Below are 16,053 nucleotides of genomic sequence, written 5' to 3'. Positions count from 1 at the left end.
GATGTTGCTGTATCCTGGCGCTAAGAGAAGAAATAGGCCAGGTGGTCCTCAAATGCGCTGGGGCAACACGCCCCCTCACTTCGCCCAGTCGGTCGTGGGGGGCAGGACGGGACAGCTCAGATCTACTTAACCTCTCTCCAGGCCACTCTACGCACACCCACCCACAGGCCACTGAGAAAAAGGGGACCAAGTGTAGGTGTAGGACCCAGGCTTCCGAAGGCCAGGAAAGTCGAACAGGCAGAAGGGCTGGGCTAGGCCAGGCATAGAGCAGGCCCCGCCATAGAGCAGGCCCCGCCCACGTCCCCGCCCCCACACCCTGGCCCCGTCCGCCCCGCCCCTGGCACTCAGACTTTGCTCCAAGCCCCGGCGTCTCTGCGTGTGTGTACGCCCGCGCCAGGTGCTCAGACCCGAGGGCAGGAGAAGGCGGCGGGCATCTCAGGAGTCCTGGTGGGGTCGGTGCCCCAGGGCTCCCAGGACCGGCGCTCGACGCTTGTCCAAACCCAGACTTCTCGTTGGCTCCCAGCCAGGCCCGGGCCTGCAGGAACCTCCGCGGGCCGCCATCTGGGCCTCGATGGAGCTCCACCCGCCGCCATTGCAGCCCTTCCTGTTACTACTGCTGCTACTGCTGCTGCTGCTTCTACCGGCGGTGCCCGAGACGGGAGGGTCCTGGCAGTGCCCGCGCATCCCCTATGCTGCCTCCTGCGACTTTGACGTGGAGTACTTGGTGCCCAGCTTCTCGGCTGGCCGGCCGGTACAGGCTGTGGCAACCTACGAGGGCGGCAGGGAAGGGAGTGCCGTGTTCGTGGCCACACGTAATCGCCTGCATGTGCTTGGGCCTGATCTGCAGCCAGTTGAGAGCCTGGCCACCGGCCCTGCTGGGGCCCCTGGCTGCCAAACGTGTGCGGCCTGTGGCCCAGGCCCCCACGGCCCACCGGGAGACACAGATGCGCAGGTTCTGGTGCTGGAGCCGGTGCTGCCTGCACTGATCAGTTGTGGCTCCAGCCTTCGGGGACGCTGCTTCCTGCATGAGCTAGAGCCCCGCGGGACAGCCCTGCACCTGGCGCCACCAGTCTGCCTTTTCTCGGCGCACCACAATCATCCGGAGGACTGTCCCGACTGTGTAGCCAGCCCGCTGGGCACCCTCATGACCGTGGTTGAGCAGGGTCATGCCTCCTACTTCTACGTGGCATCCTCACTGGACTCGGCGGTGGCCGCCAGCTTCAGCCCACGATCAGTGTCCATCCGGCGCCTCAAGGCCGACGCCTCAGGATTTGCACCAGGCTTTGCAGCACTGTCAGTGATGCCTGAGCACCTGGCTTCCTACCGCATCGAATACGTGTACAGTTTCCGTGCAGGAGCCTTCGTCTATTTCCTGACTGTGCAGCCAGCCAACGTGGTAGATGCTCCTGGCGCCTTACACACGCGCCTGGTACGGCTCAGCGCTGTCGAGACTGACCTGGGCGACTACCGCGAGCTGGTCCTCGACTGCCGTTTTGCACCTAAACGCCGGCGACGCGCGGCCCATGAGGGCGCACAGCCCTACCCGGTGTTGCAGGCGGCCCATGCTGCTCCAGTGGGCGGGCGACTGGCCACTGAGCTGAGCATCGCTGAGGGCCAGGAAGTGCTATTCGGGGTCTTCTCGGCTAGCAGAGACAGCGGCCCAGGTGTGGATCCCAACTCTGTCGTCTGTGCGTTCCCTGTAGACTTGCTGGACACTCTCATCGAGCAGGGTGTGGAGCGCTGTTGTGAGCCTCCTGTCCACCCTGGCCTCCGGCGAGGCCTCGACTTCTTCCAGTTGCCCAGTTTTTGCCCTGACCCGGTGAGCAGAAAGAAAGGGCCCTCACTTGTGAGCAGTGTGCACATGCTTCTCTTCCAGCACTGAGAGGATCTGGGACGGGGAGGGCAGGCAGGGAGAAGTTTTCTCTTCCACCCAGTTTCTTAGGGGGTGGTGTGAGGGAATCAGCCAAACAAAGGCCACACTGGAAGCTCATCTCCCAGCCAGGCTAGACCCTGTTGCTACACCATTTTGCTCTTTCACCCTCTCACTTACCGTGGCCCCTTGCTTTTTTAGGTAATTTCTCTTGTTATGTGAAAATTGGATTACATCATAACTGTCTCTCTACCAGGCACACTTCCAAACTCTGGGTACAACGATGGTTGTCCCTTCCTACCTGCCCACCACATATACCCTTAGGGACACACAAAAAAACAGCACCCTCCCCCCCACAGGCAGATACTCACAAATTCACCCAGACTCACATCTACTCACCAACACGTTTTCGCTTTCCCTGCGGGAATACTTGTTTTGCTCTGCTTTCTCAAGAGGGTGGGGCAGGAGTTGTCAGAGAATGCTCCCCTCCACCCCTGTTCCAGAGAGCCTTCCGGGCCTTGGAAGATGGGGGCTTGTCAGAGAGCCTGCATGCCTTGGGCTTTCTGGACCCACTCACCCCTGATCGTTCTCCATGGGGTGACTGGGGGAGGATTCAAGACATAGTGAGAAGGTGGCTTGGCTCTAGTAAATTCCAGGAGGCTCACCCCGGTCTTGTGCAAGCAACTAAACATCTGGGGATGAGTAAAGGCCTAGGAGGGGCTGGTTGGATTTGGTTCACCATGTAGGAGTCCCAGACTTTCACCATAGATGGGGCCCTTCTCACCCCAGGCAGGAGGTCTCCCAGCCTATGTTGAACTAGGTGCTCCTTCCTGCAGACCCTACCCAGGTTCTCTTCAGCCATGGTGTCAGGGAGCTAGAGCAGAGAGTAAGAGGACATTCCTTAAAATGCTTCCCTGATGACAAACCCAAAACCGTATCCCTTGAAGCCATTGAAACAGTCCCACCCTACGTTACAAGAGATTACGCCAAGGAAATGGGGTGAACGAACAAACAAATGGCATTGGACAAGTGGCCTTTCACGGAGCTAACCCACAGTCACTGCTCTCTGAGTCTTTGGCTGCCCTGGGGCTCTGGCCCTTCTGTGATATTCTTCACTGACTCCTTTCGCTCTGATTGATGCCCCAGAGGTGGGAGAGAATTTACACACAATGAGGGGTGGGGGGATCTTCTGCCTCCCTCCTTCAACTGACTCCCTCTGGGTTGAGGAGGCCCTAGGGGTTGAGATCCCTAGTCTGGGTCTGGGCAGCCCTGACTGCTCTCCTCTCCTTCTCTCTGGGGAGTCAGAACCTCTCCCTGACTTGGCTAGTGGTCAGGGGATCAGAAGACACCCAGCACGACTTGGCAGTGCAAGGCTCCAAAAGGACTAATCTCAAGCCCTGGAGCCCAGGGGCAAACAGGCAGCGGTGCAGCTCTGACCAGGGTAGGGCCTCTATTCCACCCCACAGCCCCACCTGTCCCTGAGTCATACTGAAAACACCTGGCTGGCTTCCTGCTAGGGCGAGGACTTTTACTCACCTCCAGTGAGGACAGAGTCCCAGTCCCCACCCACCCACCCTATAGACCCAGTGTGTGGAGTTTCAGAGCCCAGCTCTATGCTGAGGTCTTGTTCCCAAGACTTATAATCAGCACTGAGGTCTCAGGACTGAGTTAAGCATACTTAGTCTGATAGGGGCCTTCCATCAGCCTTGAGGAGTACCCTTAGGGTTGGCAAGGGAGGGTCCCAAGCTACTGGGCTACAGAGCCCTGCCTCCACCTTGCACCCAGCTCCAATACCCTGCATCCATACCCTCACTGCCTGGTTTCCTAGAAGCTTCCACAGCTCTGCACTGGGGCACTGAGTGTCCCCCAAACACCCACCTGCTAAGAGCAGGGGAGAAATCAGTGTCTCCTCTTACCCGGGCCTTCAGGCCTTGGTTTATCCCTCCCGTACCCTGAAGGAAGTACAGGTAGAAGCTGGAGGTACAGAAAGACCTTTGGCATCTGAGGGAGAAGGACGACGTTACCAACCCTGTGCTGGCCAGTTAACCTCAGAGTTCAGCCCCTTAAGCAGGTGGAGAGACTGAAGGCTGAAGAGGGGACAGGGTTTGTTGAAGTGCAGGGCAGGACCAGCAGGGGGCAGGAGAGGACTCTGGTCAGGAGCTCAGACTTCCGACCTGGTTCGTCTTCTGAGAGGCGATAAGGCCTTTGACATGTGAACAAACCTCTCTGAGCCAGTTTCCTTATCTATAAAATGGGGGTGATGAGAGAACCCACTCTACAGCGTGGCTGTGAGGACAGAATGGGGTTGGCTCTGTAAAACTCAGTAACTCATTATGAGAATGGCCATGGCAGGGTAGGGCAAGGCGTAGGGGGAGCCAGCGTTCCAGCCTTGGCCTTCTTCCCTGGCCTTGCTACATCTGAGAGCCCCATGGAGGCAGTGGGGTAACTGGCAGGACTGGGGCCTTCTCCAGCCAGGCCAGGTGAGGGGTGGGAGTTTAGGCTGCTGTGGTCACTGACAGAAGCCCCAAGGGGTCAGTTCATGGAGATGAGCCCTGACTCCTTCCCTGACCCTCCCCAGCCTGGCCTGGTGGCTCCCAGCCCCAAAACCAGCTGCCGCCACTTCCCTCTGCTGGTCAGCAGCAGCCTCTTACGGGTGGACCTATTCAACGGGCTGTTAGGACCAGCGCAGGTCACTGCATTGCACGTGACACGTCTCAACAATGTCACAGTGGCCCACATGGGCACAGCCGATGGGCGCATCCTGCAGGTAGGTCCCTCATCTCCACGGCCCCTTGTCCCGGCATCCCCGTTCCCATTTTGCTCACAGCCGACCTGTCCCAGGTGGAGCTGGCCAGGTCTCTCAACTACTTGCTGTACGTGTCCAACTTCTCACTGGGCAGCAATGGGCAGCCTGTGCATCGGGATGTCAGTCGCCTTGGGGACCACCTGCTCTTTGCCTCTGGGGACCAGGTAAGGTGGGCAGGGTAGGGCCCGGGGCCGGGCTGTTGGGAGCACAGCTTCTCCATCAGATCCAAGGAGGCATTGACACACAGGTCCCCCCACCCTGATCTACAGTAGGACCAGGGGGTCTAAGGGGCTTAGTCTCCCCCTTCAGCCACCCCTGAGCCACCTGTTTGTCCAAGGTCTTCCAGGTACCTATCCAGGGCCCTGGCTGCCGCCACTTCCTTACCTGTGGGCGTTGCCTGCGGGCACAGCGTTTCATGGGCTGTGGATGGTGTGGGGGCATGTGTGGCCGGCAGAAGGATTGTCCTGGCTCCTGGCAACAGGACCATTGCCCACCCGAGCTTACTAAGGTATGGCTTACCTGGCAGGACACAGGTAAGTGTGGGACAAACCGGGCCTGGGGTGGAGGTCAGCAGGTCTTAACCATGATCTTCCTCAGGCCTGGGATGTCTTCAGTGTTTACAAGGAGAACATTCTTTTTTTTTAATTTTTAATAAATTTATTTATTTATTTATTTATTTTGGCTGCGTTGGCTTGGGTCTTTGTTGCTGCGCACGGGCTTTCTCTTGTTGCGGTGAGCGGGGGCTACTCTTCATTTCGGTGCATGTGCTTCTCATTGCGGTAGTTTCTCTTGTCACGGAGCATGGGCTCTAGGCACGCAGGCTTCAGTAGTTGTGGCTCACGGGCTCTAGAGTGCAGGCTCAGGAGTTGTGGCACATGGGCTTAGTTGCTCCGCGGCGTGTGGGATCTTCCCGGACCAGGGATTGAACCCGTGTCTCCTGAATTGGCAGACGGATTCTTAACCACTGTGCCACCAGGGAAGTCCCAAGGAGGGTATTCTTGGCAGAGGGGATGGCACATGCAAAGACTTAGAGGCAGAAAAGTATTGAGTGAGGACAAGCAAGTGACCTAGAGTGACTGGAGTGTGGGGCAGGCAAGGAGTGTGGCCCCTAAGAAAACTTAGGGGAAAGCAGACAGGGCTGAGAGTCCTGACCCATAAAGGGACTCAGGCTATCTTCTCCTCCCCTCTCAGTTCAGCCCCCACAGTGGACCCCTAAGGGGCAGCACAAGACTGACCCTGTGTGGCTCCAACTTCTACCTACATCCTCCTGGTCTGGTGCCTGAGGGCACCCATCAGGTCACTGTGGGTCAAAGTCCCTGCCGACTGCTGCTCAAAGGCAACTCAAACCTCAGGTACGACTTGGTCCCTGCCCTTTCTATCCCTGATGGGGATAACCAAGCAGCCCCTTCCCTGTGAGACCCTGTCCTCTGCTTGTATGGGGCAAGGAGGTATGAGGCAAGCTGTAGTAGCTCTGGTTGCTTTCTGTCTGGGGGGACATCTCTGTCCCTTCTTGAGCCTACATATGCCCTACCTGTCTGTTGAGTCATGGCAAAGCTAGTCCCTTCCCCGTCAGATCCTGCCGACTCTGGATGAAGCCATGGCTAGAGAGATGCTATCTTCAAGCTCAGATGAGACCTGTGATTTGTGGTGGGCATGCAACCAGGCCTGTGTGACCCCTGGCTGACCTTGAGTTCCCCTGATGTCCCAGCCAAGTACCCCGGAAGGACTTTGTAGAGGAGCTTGAGTGTGAACTGGAGCCCTTGGGCACGCAGGAAGCCGGGCCTGCCAACGTCAGCCTCACTGTGACCAACATGCCACTGGGCAAGCACTTCCGGGTAGATGGCACCTCCATGCTGCGAGGCTTCTCTTTCATGGTGAGGCCACTTTTCCTTGTTTGTGCCCTTGGCCAACTGGGCAGTTCGGGCAGGGAAGAGTTTAGAGTGGAGTGCCTCCTGCTCCAAGCTAAGCCACCTCCATGCCCTCTTAGGAACCCGTGCTGACAGCAGTACAACCCCTCTTTGGTCCACGGGCAGGGGGTACCTGCCTCACCCTTGAAGGCCAAGGCCTGTCTGTTGGCACCAGCCGGGCTGTGCTGGTCAATGGGACTGAGTGCCTGCTGAAACGGTAAGTGCCAGTGGGAAAGGGGATGGGAGGCCACAGGGTCCCACGTAGGGGAGCCCTCACCAGGTGGGGCTTGAATCCCCGACAGGGCAGGGGGAGGAGGGCTCAGTCACTCAGTGTAGGGAACAGGTCCAGGAAGAAGTGTCTTCTGCTCCCTCCAGCCCAGAGGTGGTTTGGGATGGCAAGAGAGCCCATTACAGAGTCCACTGGCTGCAGCCAAGGCTGTGGGGGGAACCTGTTCCCTCCCTGACTTCTTGGAGGCCTTTCTGGGACCACCCTATCTTCAGACAGACCCATGGAGTATGGGCAAGTTGTGGAGATGACCAACAGAGGAATTGGGAGGGGTCAGCAGGCTCCTGGAGGAGTCGGGCCTAGCCATCACATGGAGGGTGCCCCTGAGCCTAATCCCCCTGTTCTGCAGGGTCAGCGAGGGGCAACTTCTATGTACCACACCCCCCGGGGCTGCTACCGCCCGCGTTCCCATTCGCCTGCAGGTGGGGGGCGCCGAAGTGCCTGGCTCCTGGAACTTCCACTATCAGGAAGACCCCATCATGCTGGGTATCAGCCCCAACTGTGGCTACACGTAAGTGCCACCTCCTTGCCCGCTCTGGTCTCCTAAGAATGAGGGATCCAGCCTCGGAGAGCACCCCAAGTCCACCACCCTGCTCTCCTCCACAGTGGTTCCCACGTCACCATCCATGGCCAGCATCTGACTTCAGTGTGGCACCTCGTGCTGTCATTCCATGATGGGCGCAGGGCAGTGGAGAACAGGGTGAGTGGGCACTGGTAGCTGCCGAGTGGGCACTGGCCAGGAGGGAGGAAGGCCACACCAGTCCCCTGAGTTCCAGCCCCAGCCCATGCTGGGCTGAGGGGTCTGGGGTGGCTGTAGGTGGGATACCGGGCTAACCACTCTCGCATGGACCCAGCAGTGTGAGGGGCAGCTCCCGGAGCAGCACTGGTGCCGCCTGCCCGAATACGTGGTCCGAGGACCACAGGGGTGGGTGACGGGGAACCTGAGTGCCCAGGGGGATGGAGCTGCCGGCTTCACACTGCCTGGCTTTCGCTTCCTGGCCCCACCCCACCCACCCAGCATGGACCTGGTCGCACTGAAGCCTGAGGAGCATGCCGTTAAGTTTGAGGTAAGTGGGGAGGATAGGGGGTGGAGACAGTGGAGCGTTAAGGCTGCAGCCTGCCCGGAAGAGATGGGGGCAATGGCCAGCCCTCATGACTGTCTCTGCAGTACATTGGGCTGGGCGCTGTGGCTGATTGTGTGGATGTGAACGTGACCGTGGGTGGTGAGAGCTGCCAGCATGAGCTGCGGGGGGATGTGATTGTCTGCCCCCTTCCCCCCGCCCTGCAACTTGGCAAGGATGGTGCTCCACTGCAGGTAGGCAGCTCAGCTGGCCCTCTATGGGAAACATGGGTTGAGGACCTACAGGCTGGGCCTGAACTGCCACCTTCCTCCAGGTCTGCGTGGATGGTGGGTGTCACATCCTGGGCAAGGTAGTGCGGCCAGGTCTGGAAGGGGTCCCACAGAGCACACTCCTCGGTGTCCTACTGGCCCTGCTCCTGCTTGTGGCTGTACTGGCCACCATACTGGTCTTCAGTTACCACCAGAGAAAACAGCTAGGTGAGCTCTCCACTCCCATCCTGACCCAACCCCACCCCCAAACTCTGACATCTCCAAGTCCCTATATCCTCTCTCTGCCCAGGCCTTAGGGGTCTGCCCACACCTCCTGGGTAGGGGTCAGCCTCTAGGAGCTTGGAGTGGCTGGCTACCAGGAGCCATTTTTCCACAGTCCTTTCTCCGAACCTGGATGACTTGGCATCCCTGGACCGGACCACTGGAGCCATGCCTCTGCCTCTGCTCCGCTCAAGCTCTGACTATAGAAATGGCCTTGGTGAGATGGTGGAGGTGCTAGAAGCTGGGACCATACTCTCTGGTCCACCAGCCCCTCATTCCCTCTCTTCCTCAGCAGCCCCTGCCATTGATAGCCGGGATTCCACCACTCAGGTCCACAGAACATCCTTCTCAGGCAACGGGGATGGGTCCCATGTCCCACTGCTGCGGAAAGAGTCCATCCAGCTTGGGGACCTGAACTCTGCACTCCTGGCCGAGGTCAAGGATGTACTGATTCCCCACGAGTGGGTAGTCACCCACACTGACCGAGTCATTGGCAAAGGTATGGGGGCCAGGCCAGATGGGGTTGGGGCTCAAGGGATAGTTGAGCAGGACTCTGAGCCTCCATTTGCTCATCTGTGAAATAGGAATTCTGTCTTCCGTGGGTTCTGGTGCAGATTACGTGGGTGTGGGAGGGCTGCAGGCTCTGCCATCATGAAGCTGCTGCTTGTCTTTAATGTCAGGTTGGCCAGTAGGGGCTCTGAGGTCTGGTTGCCAGTGGGAGGGTATGGTGTGAGCCCTGGGCACTGGGCCCCCTCTCACTGTCTCTCCCTCATCAGGTCACTTTGGAGTTGTTTACCATGGAGAATACACAGACGAGGCCCAGAATCAAATCCACTGTGCCATCAAGTCGCTGAGTCGTAAGTGGAGCAGAGGCTGGGAGGATACTCGTCCCTGCTGTGCTACCACTGCTCTGAGTGACCTTGAGCAGGAGACCTTTCTTCTCTGTTTCCCCATCTGACCCTTGTAAAGGGCCTCCCTGCCCTGGGCCTGACTCCAGCCTCTCTGCAGGCATCACGGAGGTGCAGGAGGTGGAGGCCTTCCTGCGTGAGGGGCTGCTCATGCGCAGTCTGCACCACCCAAATGTGATGGCTCTTATTGGTATCGTGCTGCCGCCTGAAGGGCTGCCCCGCGTGCTGCTGCCCTATATGCGCCACGGAGACCTGCTCCAATTCATCCGCTCACCCCAGCGGGTCAGTGCTCAGCTGGCCCTGGATTGGGGGGCTTGGGCAACAGCTGGGGATGGAGCTGCTCCGTCCTCGCCTACTGACCCACCTGTGCCCCCAGAGCCCCACAGTGAAGGACCTCATCAGCTTCGGCCTGCAGGTGGCCCGTGGCATGGCGTACCTGGCAGAGCAGAAGTTTGTGCACCGGGACCTGGCTGCTCGGAACTGCATGTGAGCAGCCAGAGTGAGGTTGGGGTGAAGCCAAGGGGCAGAGCACCAGGGCGTGCAGCTAAAGGTGCCTCAGGGAAGGCCCATGCTCCAGTCCTTGCTGTGCAGCCCTGGGCATGTCCTTCCCTCTCTGGGCTTCAGTTTTCCTGTCTGCCCAATGCAGGCTTGAGTCGGACACTGTGGCTCAGAAACCTTGTAAGGGTCTGAAACAGGTGGGTTCAGGGCCTGGTGGGGGCCCGTCCTGAGTGTGATTCTCCCCTCCCAGGCTGGATGAGTCATTCACAGTCAAGGTGGCTGACTTTGGTCTGGCCCGCGATGTCCTGGACAAGGAGTACTACAGTGTCCAACAGCGCCGCCATGCTCGCCTACCTGTCAAATGGATGGCGCTAGAGAGCCTGCAGACCTACAGATTCACCACCAAGTCCGACGTGGTTAGGCCCCACCTGCCCCAGAGTCCACACGGCCTCAGAGAACACTTGGCCTTGCCCATTGATCTCCGGATGGTGATGAGCCCAGGGAATCCCCACGCTGGGCAGCCCCACAGCCCATTCGTCCACCTCTGGGCAGGTGTCAGGGCAAGAGGAGGCTGTGAACTCATTGGCTTCTCACAGACAATCCAGGCCCTGCCCAGCCCCAGCTCTGGACGGCTCTGGTGGTGGGCGGGGACAGAGGGAAATGCTTGTGAAGTATTGAGGAATGGGCTCTGACTGGGGGCGTTTCCAGCTAGAGGGCTCTAGGAGGTAGAGGACCTGGGGGGGGCCCACCTGTCCTCCCCAGGGCGAGAGCTGAGTCCCTTCACCTGTCCCCTCCCACAGTGGTCGTTTGGTGTCCTCTTATGGGAACTGCTGACACGGGGTGCCCCACCGTACCCCCACATCGACCCTTTTGACCTCATGCACTTCCTGGCCCAGGGTCGGCGCCTGCCCCAGCCTGAGTATTGCCCTGATTCTCTGTGAGTATGTGGAAATGGCGATGGGGAGGGAGCTGGGCCCCAGAGACAAGGAGGGGAGGAGGGGGCCAGAGACAGAGTTCTTGCCTGGCTCTCTGACTGATTCTCTGGTTGACCTAGAAAGGGACTCTCTCTGGACCTCAGTTTCCTCATCTGTGGTTCCACCACCGTTCGAGGCTTGGTGCTGGAGGGATATCATGGTTGCCATGGTAACACCATTCCCAACTCAGAGTCTGGGTTGAGGCCAGTGATTTGATTTCCCAGCACTCTTCTCCCCTCACCACGCCAAGAGGGGCTGTTTTCCATTTATTCCACTTACTTAACCTCAAGGAAAGGTTCCATTAGCTCTCACACTAGCCCCCTCCACGTCTCCAGATCAGAATGTTTTCTTCATTGGATATAGTTTCAGATTCCCTGTTCCCAGAGGCATGGCAGCAGCTGTGTTTCATCAGTGCCTGTCGCGTGGTTCAGCTTCATAAGCAGCATGCATGCCTTAGCTGTGCTGAGGTCTTTGAGGTTAGAACAGGAAAAGCCAGGTCATAGGTAAAGGTGGTTGATGATTACTGTCTCACCCAGCTTGTGCTCCAGAAGGGTATGAGTCACCCTTCCTCACAGCCCTGCCTGCCTTGATTTTGCTTTTTATTATTTATTTCACTAATGAACCTGGTTCAAAGTAAGGGAAATTAACTTCACTGCCTATCTGCCTCCAGGTCAGGCTCCCTGAAACAGATTCTGAGATGGAGGTTTACATGCAGGGGGTTTATTGGTAGGTTAGGGGCGAGGGACGCAGGACTAGGTAGGGGGAGAAGTTGGGCTGTGATGCAGATGCAGCAGAGGCTGCAGTCCATCCCCTGGGGACCTCTGTAATTGGGATGGCCCTTCAGAGTTTTCTGAAATTGAGACCAAGGGGCCCAGGTCTTTGCTCCAGACTTCCATTAGTCACTGCTTACAGATGTCCCTGAGGAAGGAGTGTGAGCTTGGAGGAGGCATTTCTTTTCTGCCTAGGCCAGTTCCTAGAGGGGGCCTCAGCCAAGAGCCATCAGAAGTCACAGGGGGAATGAAGGGGGGAAACTGGGTGGCATACCATGGCATCCTCCATACCAGGGGAAGTCCCTTCTCTCTGGGCTTCAGTTTCCTCATCTGCGAAGTTGGAATGATAACAGTACCACCCTCAGAGGTCTGAGAATTATATGAGATTATTGTGTGTACGTCACTTTTAGTATCATTTAAGGCAGGGATGACATTTCCAAGATAAAGGGTCATGTATTAGGACCCAACAGACAAACCTAGAGAAACTCTGCTTGGAATCCATGGTGCAATGAGCTGCCCCACACATCTCAGGGCTTTTAATCCCCATTTCACTGGACCTGGGCTTCCTTCCTGGAAGACGTGATGATAACCATGATAGCTTGTGAGCCGGGGCCTAAGCTAAGAACTTCACAGGAATCCTCTCACTTTATGCCCCAATAGCTCTGTGATCAGAGAAGACTCCAGAGGCACACACAGGTTAAGGAACTTGCTCAAGATCACATAACCCAGGTCACAGGACACAGGAGTCCAGCCTCTCAGCCCTGAGGCAATTTGACCTCTGCCAGGGTGGGAAGGCAGTCGAGAAGAGCTGCCCCTAATTGGCTGATGCAAGGCACCAGGCCCTGTCACCCGCTCTACATCCCATGTGGCCTGCCAGGGGGCTAACAGCAGGTGGATAACACAGAATCTCTGGGTAGGGGTGCACCGTGCCCCTCATGTTTTCCTCTACCCGCTAGGTACGCAGTAATGCAGCACTGCTGGGCTGCAGACCCTGCAGCACGACCCACCTTTGGAGCACTGGCAGGGGACGTGGAACGCTTGGTGGCCGCGTTGCGAGGGGACCACTACGTGCAGCTGCCTGTGGCCTACGTGAACGTGGGCCCTGGTGCCCCGGACAAGGCAGAAATGCCCTTGGAATAGTCACCATCCCCACCAGTGCACAGGAGTATAGGTGGCCCGGCCCCTCTCAGAGCCACCAAAGTCCACGTGACCTCAGCCCCAGGCAGGCATTGGGGGGTTGGACCTGCATAGCGGTGGGAGTTAACCCCAAGCTGCCTCTGGGCTGGCCTCTGCCCTGTCCCTGTCCCTGCCTCCTGACCTTCAGGGGCACAGGAGGGCTACAAGGCACATTGGTCTCTCACTCCCCAGTGGGGGCCAGTGATGGGATCCTTGATGCAGTGAGTATTTATGGAGTGTCTGCTGTGTAACTGGCTGCTGGGCACAGGGGACTCAGTGGTGACCACTGGCCCTTAGATCATTAAATGAACAAATAAATATTTAATTACAAATTGTGGTAAGTGCTATGGAAGAAAAAGACAGGCTGCTTTGAGGGAATGGAGGATAGCCTTAGATAGATGAATAGAGAGGTAAGGGAAACCACCCCAGGAGGTGACATTTTTGCTGAGACTTTGTCAGGTGGGAACTGTGCCAGAAGCGGTCGGGGGGGCGGGGGGGGTAGTTTTTGGCAGAGTGAACAGCACATGCAAATACCCTGAGGCTGGAAAGGGGTTGAGTCAGCAAGAAGGCTCCAGAGAACAGGAAGGGGAGGCCAGGCCCAAATCCAGGTTACAGGGTCCTGGGGGCTTTTGGATGGAACCGAGAGGGGTGGGTTGAATACCCAGATATGCAGCAGCCAGGTTGGCTTCTCCTATTGCCCAGTCTGCCTGTCCCATTCCCCAGGCCCTAACCTCACTCCAGGGCTCCCTGCTCTACCTGCGGCCTTCCCCCAACTCCCCCCGACACCCCCCCGCCACTGATAAGTCATGGAGACTTGCTCCCCTTCCCCCCAATCCTGCCAGCATTGCTCTTGCAGCCTTGAAAGAGATGAGCCAGCAGCAAGGCCTCAGCTCCACACTTTCAAGGCACCAGCTTCAAGGTGCAGACTGCTTAGGCTATTTATACTCGTCAAGGCCACTGTACAATACCCACTAGAGGGGCAGGCTCCACCAGAGAAGGAGAACAGCTTCCTCCTTGTACTATCCCTCCCCCGTGCCCTCAATGCTGAGGGGGTCGCTGGCCTCTGCTGGTGTGGATGACTGGAGTATCAGGGTGACTGAGCCCGGGACATGCACTATGGCGGTTCCTCTCTCTCTCTCTTTTTTAAAAAAATATTTATTTATTTATTTGGTTGGTTGTGCCGGGTCTTAGTTGCAGCAGGCAGGCTCCTTAGTTGCGGCACGCAGGCTCTTTAGTTGTGGCATGCAAACTCTTAGTTGTGGCATGCACGTGGGATCTAGTTCCCTGACCAGGGATCGAACCCGGGCCTGCTGCATTGGGAGCATGGAGTCTTAACCACTGTGCTACCAGGGAAGTCCTGGTTCCTCTCTCTTGCTCGGGTCCCCCATGGCCTCTATCTCATTAGTTGGGAGACCCTGGCTCACGCTAAAGGGCGTAGGCTCCCTTCCCTTTGAGTCCCCAGCTCTTTGCCCTGCCATGCATGGAACCCTGGGTTTAGGCAAGAGCTCCCTGGTAAGCAGAGTGGGGGTCTCCTTGGGACTGGAGCTGCCTAGCTGTTTTCTACCCATCTGTTGCCTACTCTGTCATCTCAGGCCAGAGGGAGGCCCAAATATGGGGACCCAAAGGACTCTGAGGACAGGGGTAAAGCTTAAAAGGAGACTCTCACGCTCAAGTGCAAGGGTCTGAAGATCAGGGGCCTATGAGCTGGAGAGGGGAAGAGATGGACTCCGTCTGCCTGTTTACCCCTACACCTCTGATGCCCGTGAGTGCAGGCACAGAGGAGGTTGTAGCCTTGCATGCTCTGCCAGGGACCCTTGGGCTCTCTCTCCCCCATTGTGTCACCCCTGAGGCTGGGAGAGAGGTGAGTGGAATGTCCTGGAGCATTCCCACAGCTGTGGTCCCCGTACCAGTTGGAAAGGACTGTCTCCATCCCTCCAACTAGTAGTCCTTGTGCCCTAACCTCATCTTGGGGATCTAAGGGTCACCTGGGGCTTGGAGCTGGGTGGGGAGTGAGAAGAAGGCTCAGAGGCTTCACTGAAGCTGGACTGAGGCTCCTTCCCCACTGGGCCTCTGCAGCGTATGGACCATGGGCTTCTCTGTTCATAAGAGAGGGACTCAGAGAGAAGGGGGTCTCTGGATGGGAGGGAAGCTTAGCGAGGAGAGGAGTCCCGGAGAATGGAGACGGAAGAAGCTCAGGGGATGTCAGGTTTCCTGTGTAGCCAGAATGTGGGGCTTTGGTCCTGTTTCTGGGCCAAGGGCCTCCAGGGCCAGGATTCTCCAGGGAGGGGACACAGTTAAGCAGGTGCTTGCCACAGCTGCACCCGCTGTCCCTGATGCTGCAGCCCCCAAGCTCTGAACTCTTTTCTCAGAGCCACTTGATAGTCCTAAGTCCATCTGGAGTGTCGGGAGCTGGAACTACTTCAGGGTTCCAATTCCTGACTGGGCCGCCAGGAAGGAGAGGAAGGGAGGATAGGTTCTCGGCCCCGTGATGGGCTGGGGGACCAGGAGTTTTCTGAGTGGTTTCCAGGGCTAATGAAGGCTGGACTGCCTTTGCCTTGGGGGAGGCCTGAATAATGGTTGGTCCAAGGAGAAGGTTGCTGGTGGCCCTGGTGGGCCTGGGCCTGCCACTAGGGTGGGATGGCGTGAGCACGGGTTTCTCCCAGGGCTTTGGGAGTCCAGCATTGCCATCATGAGCTGTGGAGAGCTGGTGTCAGTTCCTCTCCTCATCTCCAGTGGGGCTGGGGCCCAGCAGGTGCCAATAAAGGCTGGAGGAAGGCCAGGATGGAAGCTGGGGCTGAGGAAGCAGCAGATGACTCACATCCTCCTGATTGCCCACTGGTGTCGCTGTTGTCTGGCACCTGGAGGGCAAGCATGGGGTAGACCGACCTGCTTTGATAGGGGACCATGAGTCTGGTCTGAGATTCCCCTTATGCCAAAGCCCCATCCTATCAGAGAATTTCCTCAGGGATCCAAAGGTTCTCTAGGGGGTCACACCTGAGGGCTCTAGACACAGCCCCATTTCAAATCCTGAGAACTTTCTGGGACAGTGGCTTCATCCGCCACTCCCTTGGTTCAGCCCATGAGATCCCGGGTCCACCTCTGGTGCCATTTCATGAACTAACTCCCTGCACCTGTAGGAGAGAGCAGGACCCTCCACTGCCGGGTGGGGTTGGGGGACGTGGGCACTGCTGGGAGTGTCTGAGGCTCAGGAAGGCCTGGGATGCACCTCTCACACTTATTGCCTCT

The 16,053-nt window shown here is 57.8% G+C and overlaps 1 protein-coding gene and 1 long non-coding RNA gene across 5 annotated transcripts in view; one reads left to right on the top strand and one right to left on the bottom strand.

Annotated features, from left to right (window-relative positions):
• The window catches only part of LOC141279772 (uncharacterized), a 16,918-nt gene extending 13,884 nt beyond the window's left edge, over window positions 1-3,034 (bottom strand). The window contains exon 1 of the long non-coding RNA XR_012334619.1: window positions 2,270-3,034. This is a non-coding gene — a long non-coding RNA (uncharacterized lncRNA). The remainder of the gene's footprint in view (window positions 1-2,269) is intronic.
• Window positions 1-16,053, top strand: part of MST1R (macrophage stimulating 1 receptor) — a 17,137-nt gene extending 1,084 nt beyond the window's left edge. The window contains exons 2-21 of one of the 4 annotated variants that reach the window (XM_019931699.3): window positions 524-1,819; window positions 4,449-4,637; window positions 4,712-4,840; window positions 5,014-5,184; window positions 5,868-6,028; window positions 6,385-6,550; window positions 6,664-6,800; window positions 7,219-7,380; window positions 7,476-7,569; window positions 7,727-7,936; window positions 8,038-8,184; window positions 8,265-8,427; window positions 8,597-8,698; window positions 8,774-8,980; window positions 9,258-9,338; window positions 9,490-9,671; window positions 9,766-9,875; window positions 10,138-10,375; window positions 10,688-10,824; window positions 12,588-16,053. In XM_019931699.3, coding sequence (XP_019787258.2) covers window positions 524-1,819; window positions 4,449-4,637; window positions 4,712-4,840; window positions 5,014-5,184; window positions 5,868-6,028; window positions 6,385-6,550; window positions 6,664-6,800; window positions 7,219-7,380; window positions 7,476-7,569; window positions 7,727-7,936; window positions 8,038-8,184; window positions 8,265-8,427; window positions 8,597-8,698; window positions 8,774-8,980; window positions 9,258-9,338; window positions 9,490-9,671; window positions 9,766-9,875; window positions 10,138-10,375; window positions 10,688-10,824; window positions 12,588-12,771 — 4,266 coding nt within the window. In that variant the 3' untranslated portion in view covers window positions 12,772-16,053. Of the gene's footprint in view, window positions 1-523; window positions 1,820-4,448; window positions 4,638-4,711; window positions 4,841-5,013; window positions 5,185-5,867; window positions 6,029-6,384; window positions 6,551-6,663; window positions 6,801-7,218; window positions 7,381-7,475; window positions 7,570-7,723; window positions 7,937-8,037; window positions 8,185-8,264; window positions 8,428-8,596; window positions 8,699-8,773; window positions 8,981-9,257; window positions 9,339-9,489; window positions 9,672-9,765; window positions 9,876-10,137; window positions 10,376-10,687; window positions 10,825-12,587 lie in introns of all 4 variants that reach the window. The other 3 variants (XM_019931701.3, XM_019931700.3, XM_033864995.2) reach the window with 3 other exon arrangements.

This window comes from Tursiops truncatus, chromosome 10, assembly GCF_011762595.2.
Source record: "Tursiops truncatus isolate mTurTru1 chromosome 10, mTurTru1.mat.Y, whole genome shotgun sequence".
NCBI lineage: Eukaryota > Metazoa > Chordata > Mammalia > Artiodactyla > Delphinidae > Tursiops > Tursiops truncatus.
Note: the sequence above shows the minus strand (reverse complement) of the source record. Positions and strands in the feature narration are given on the sequence as shown.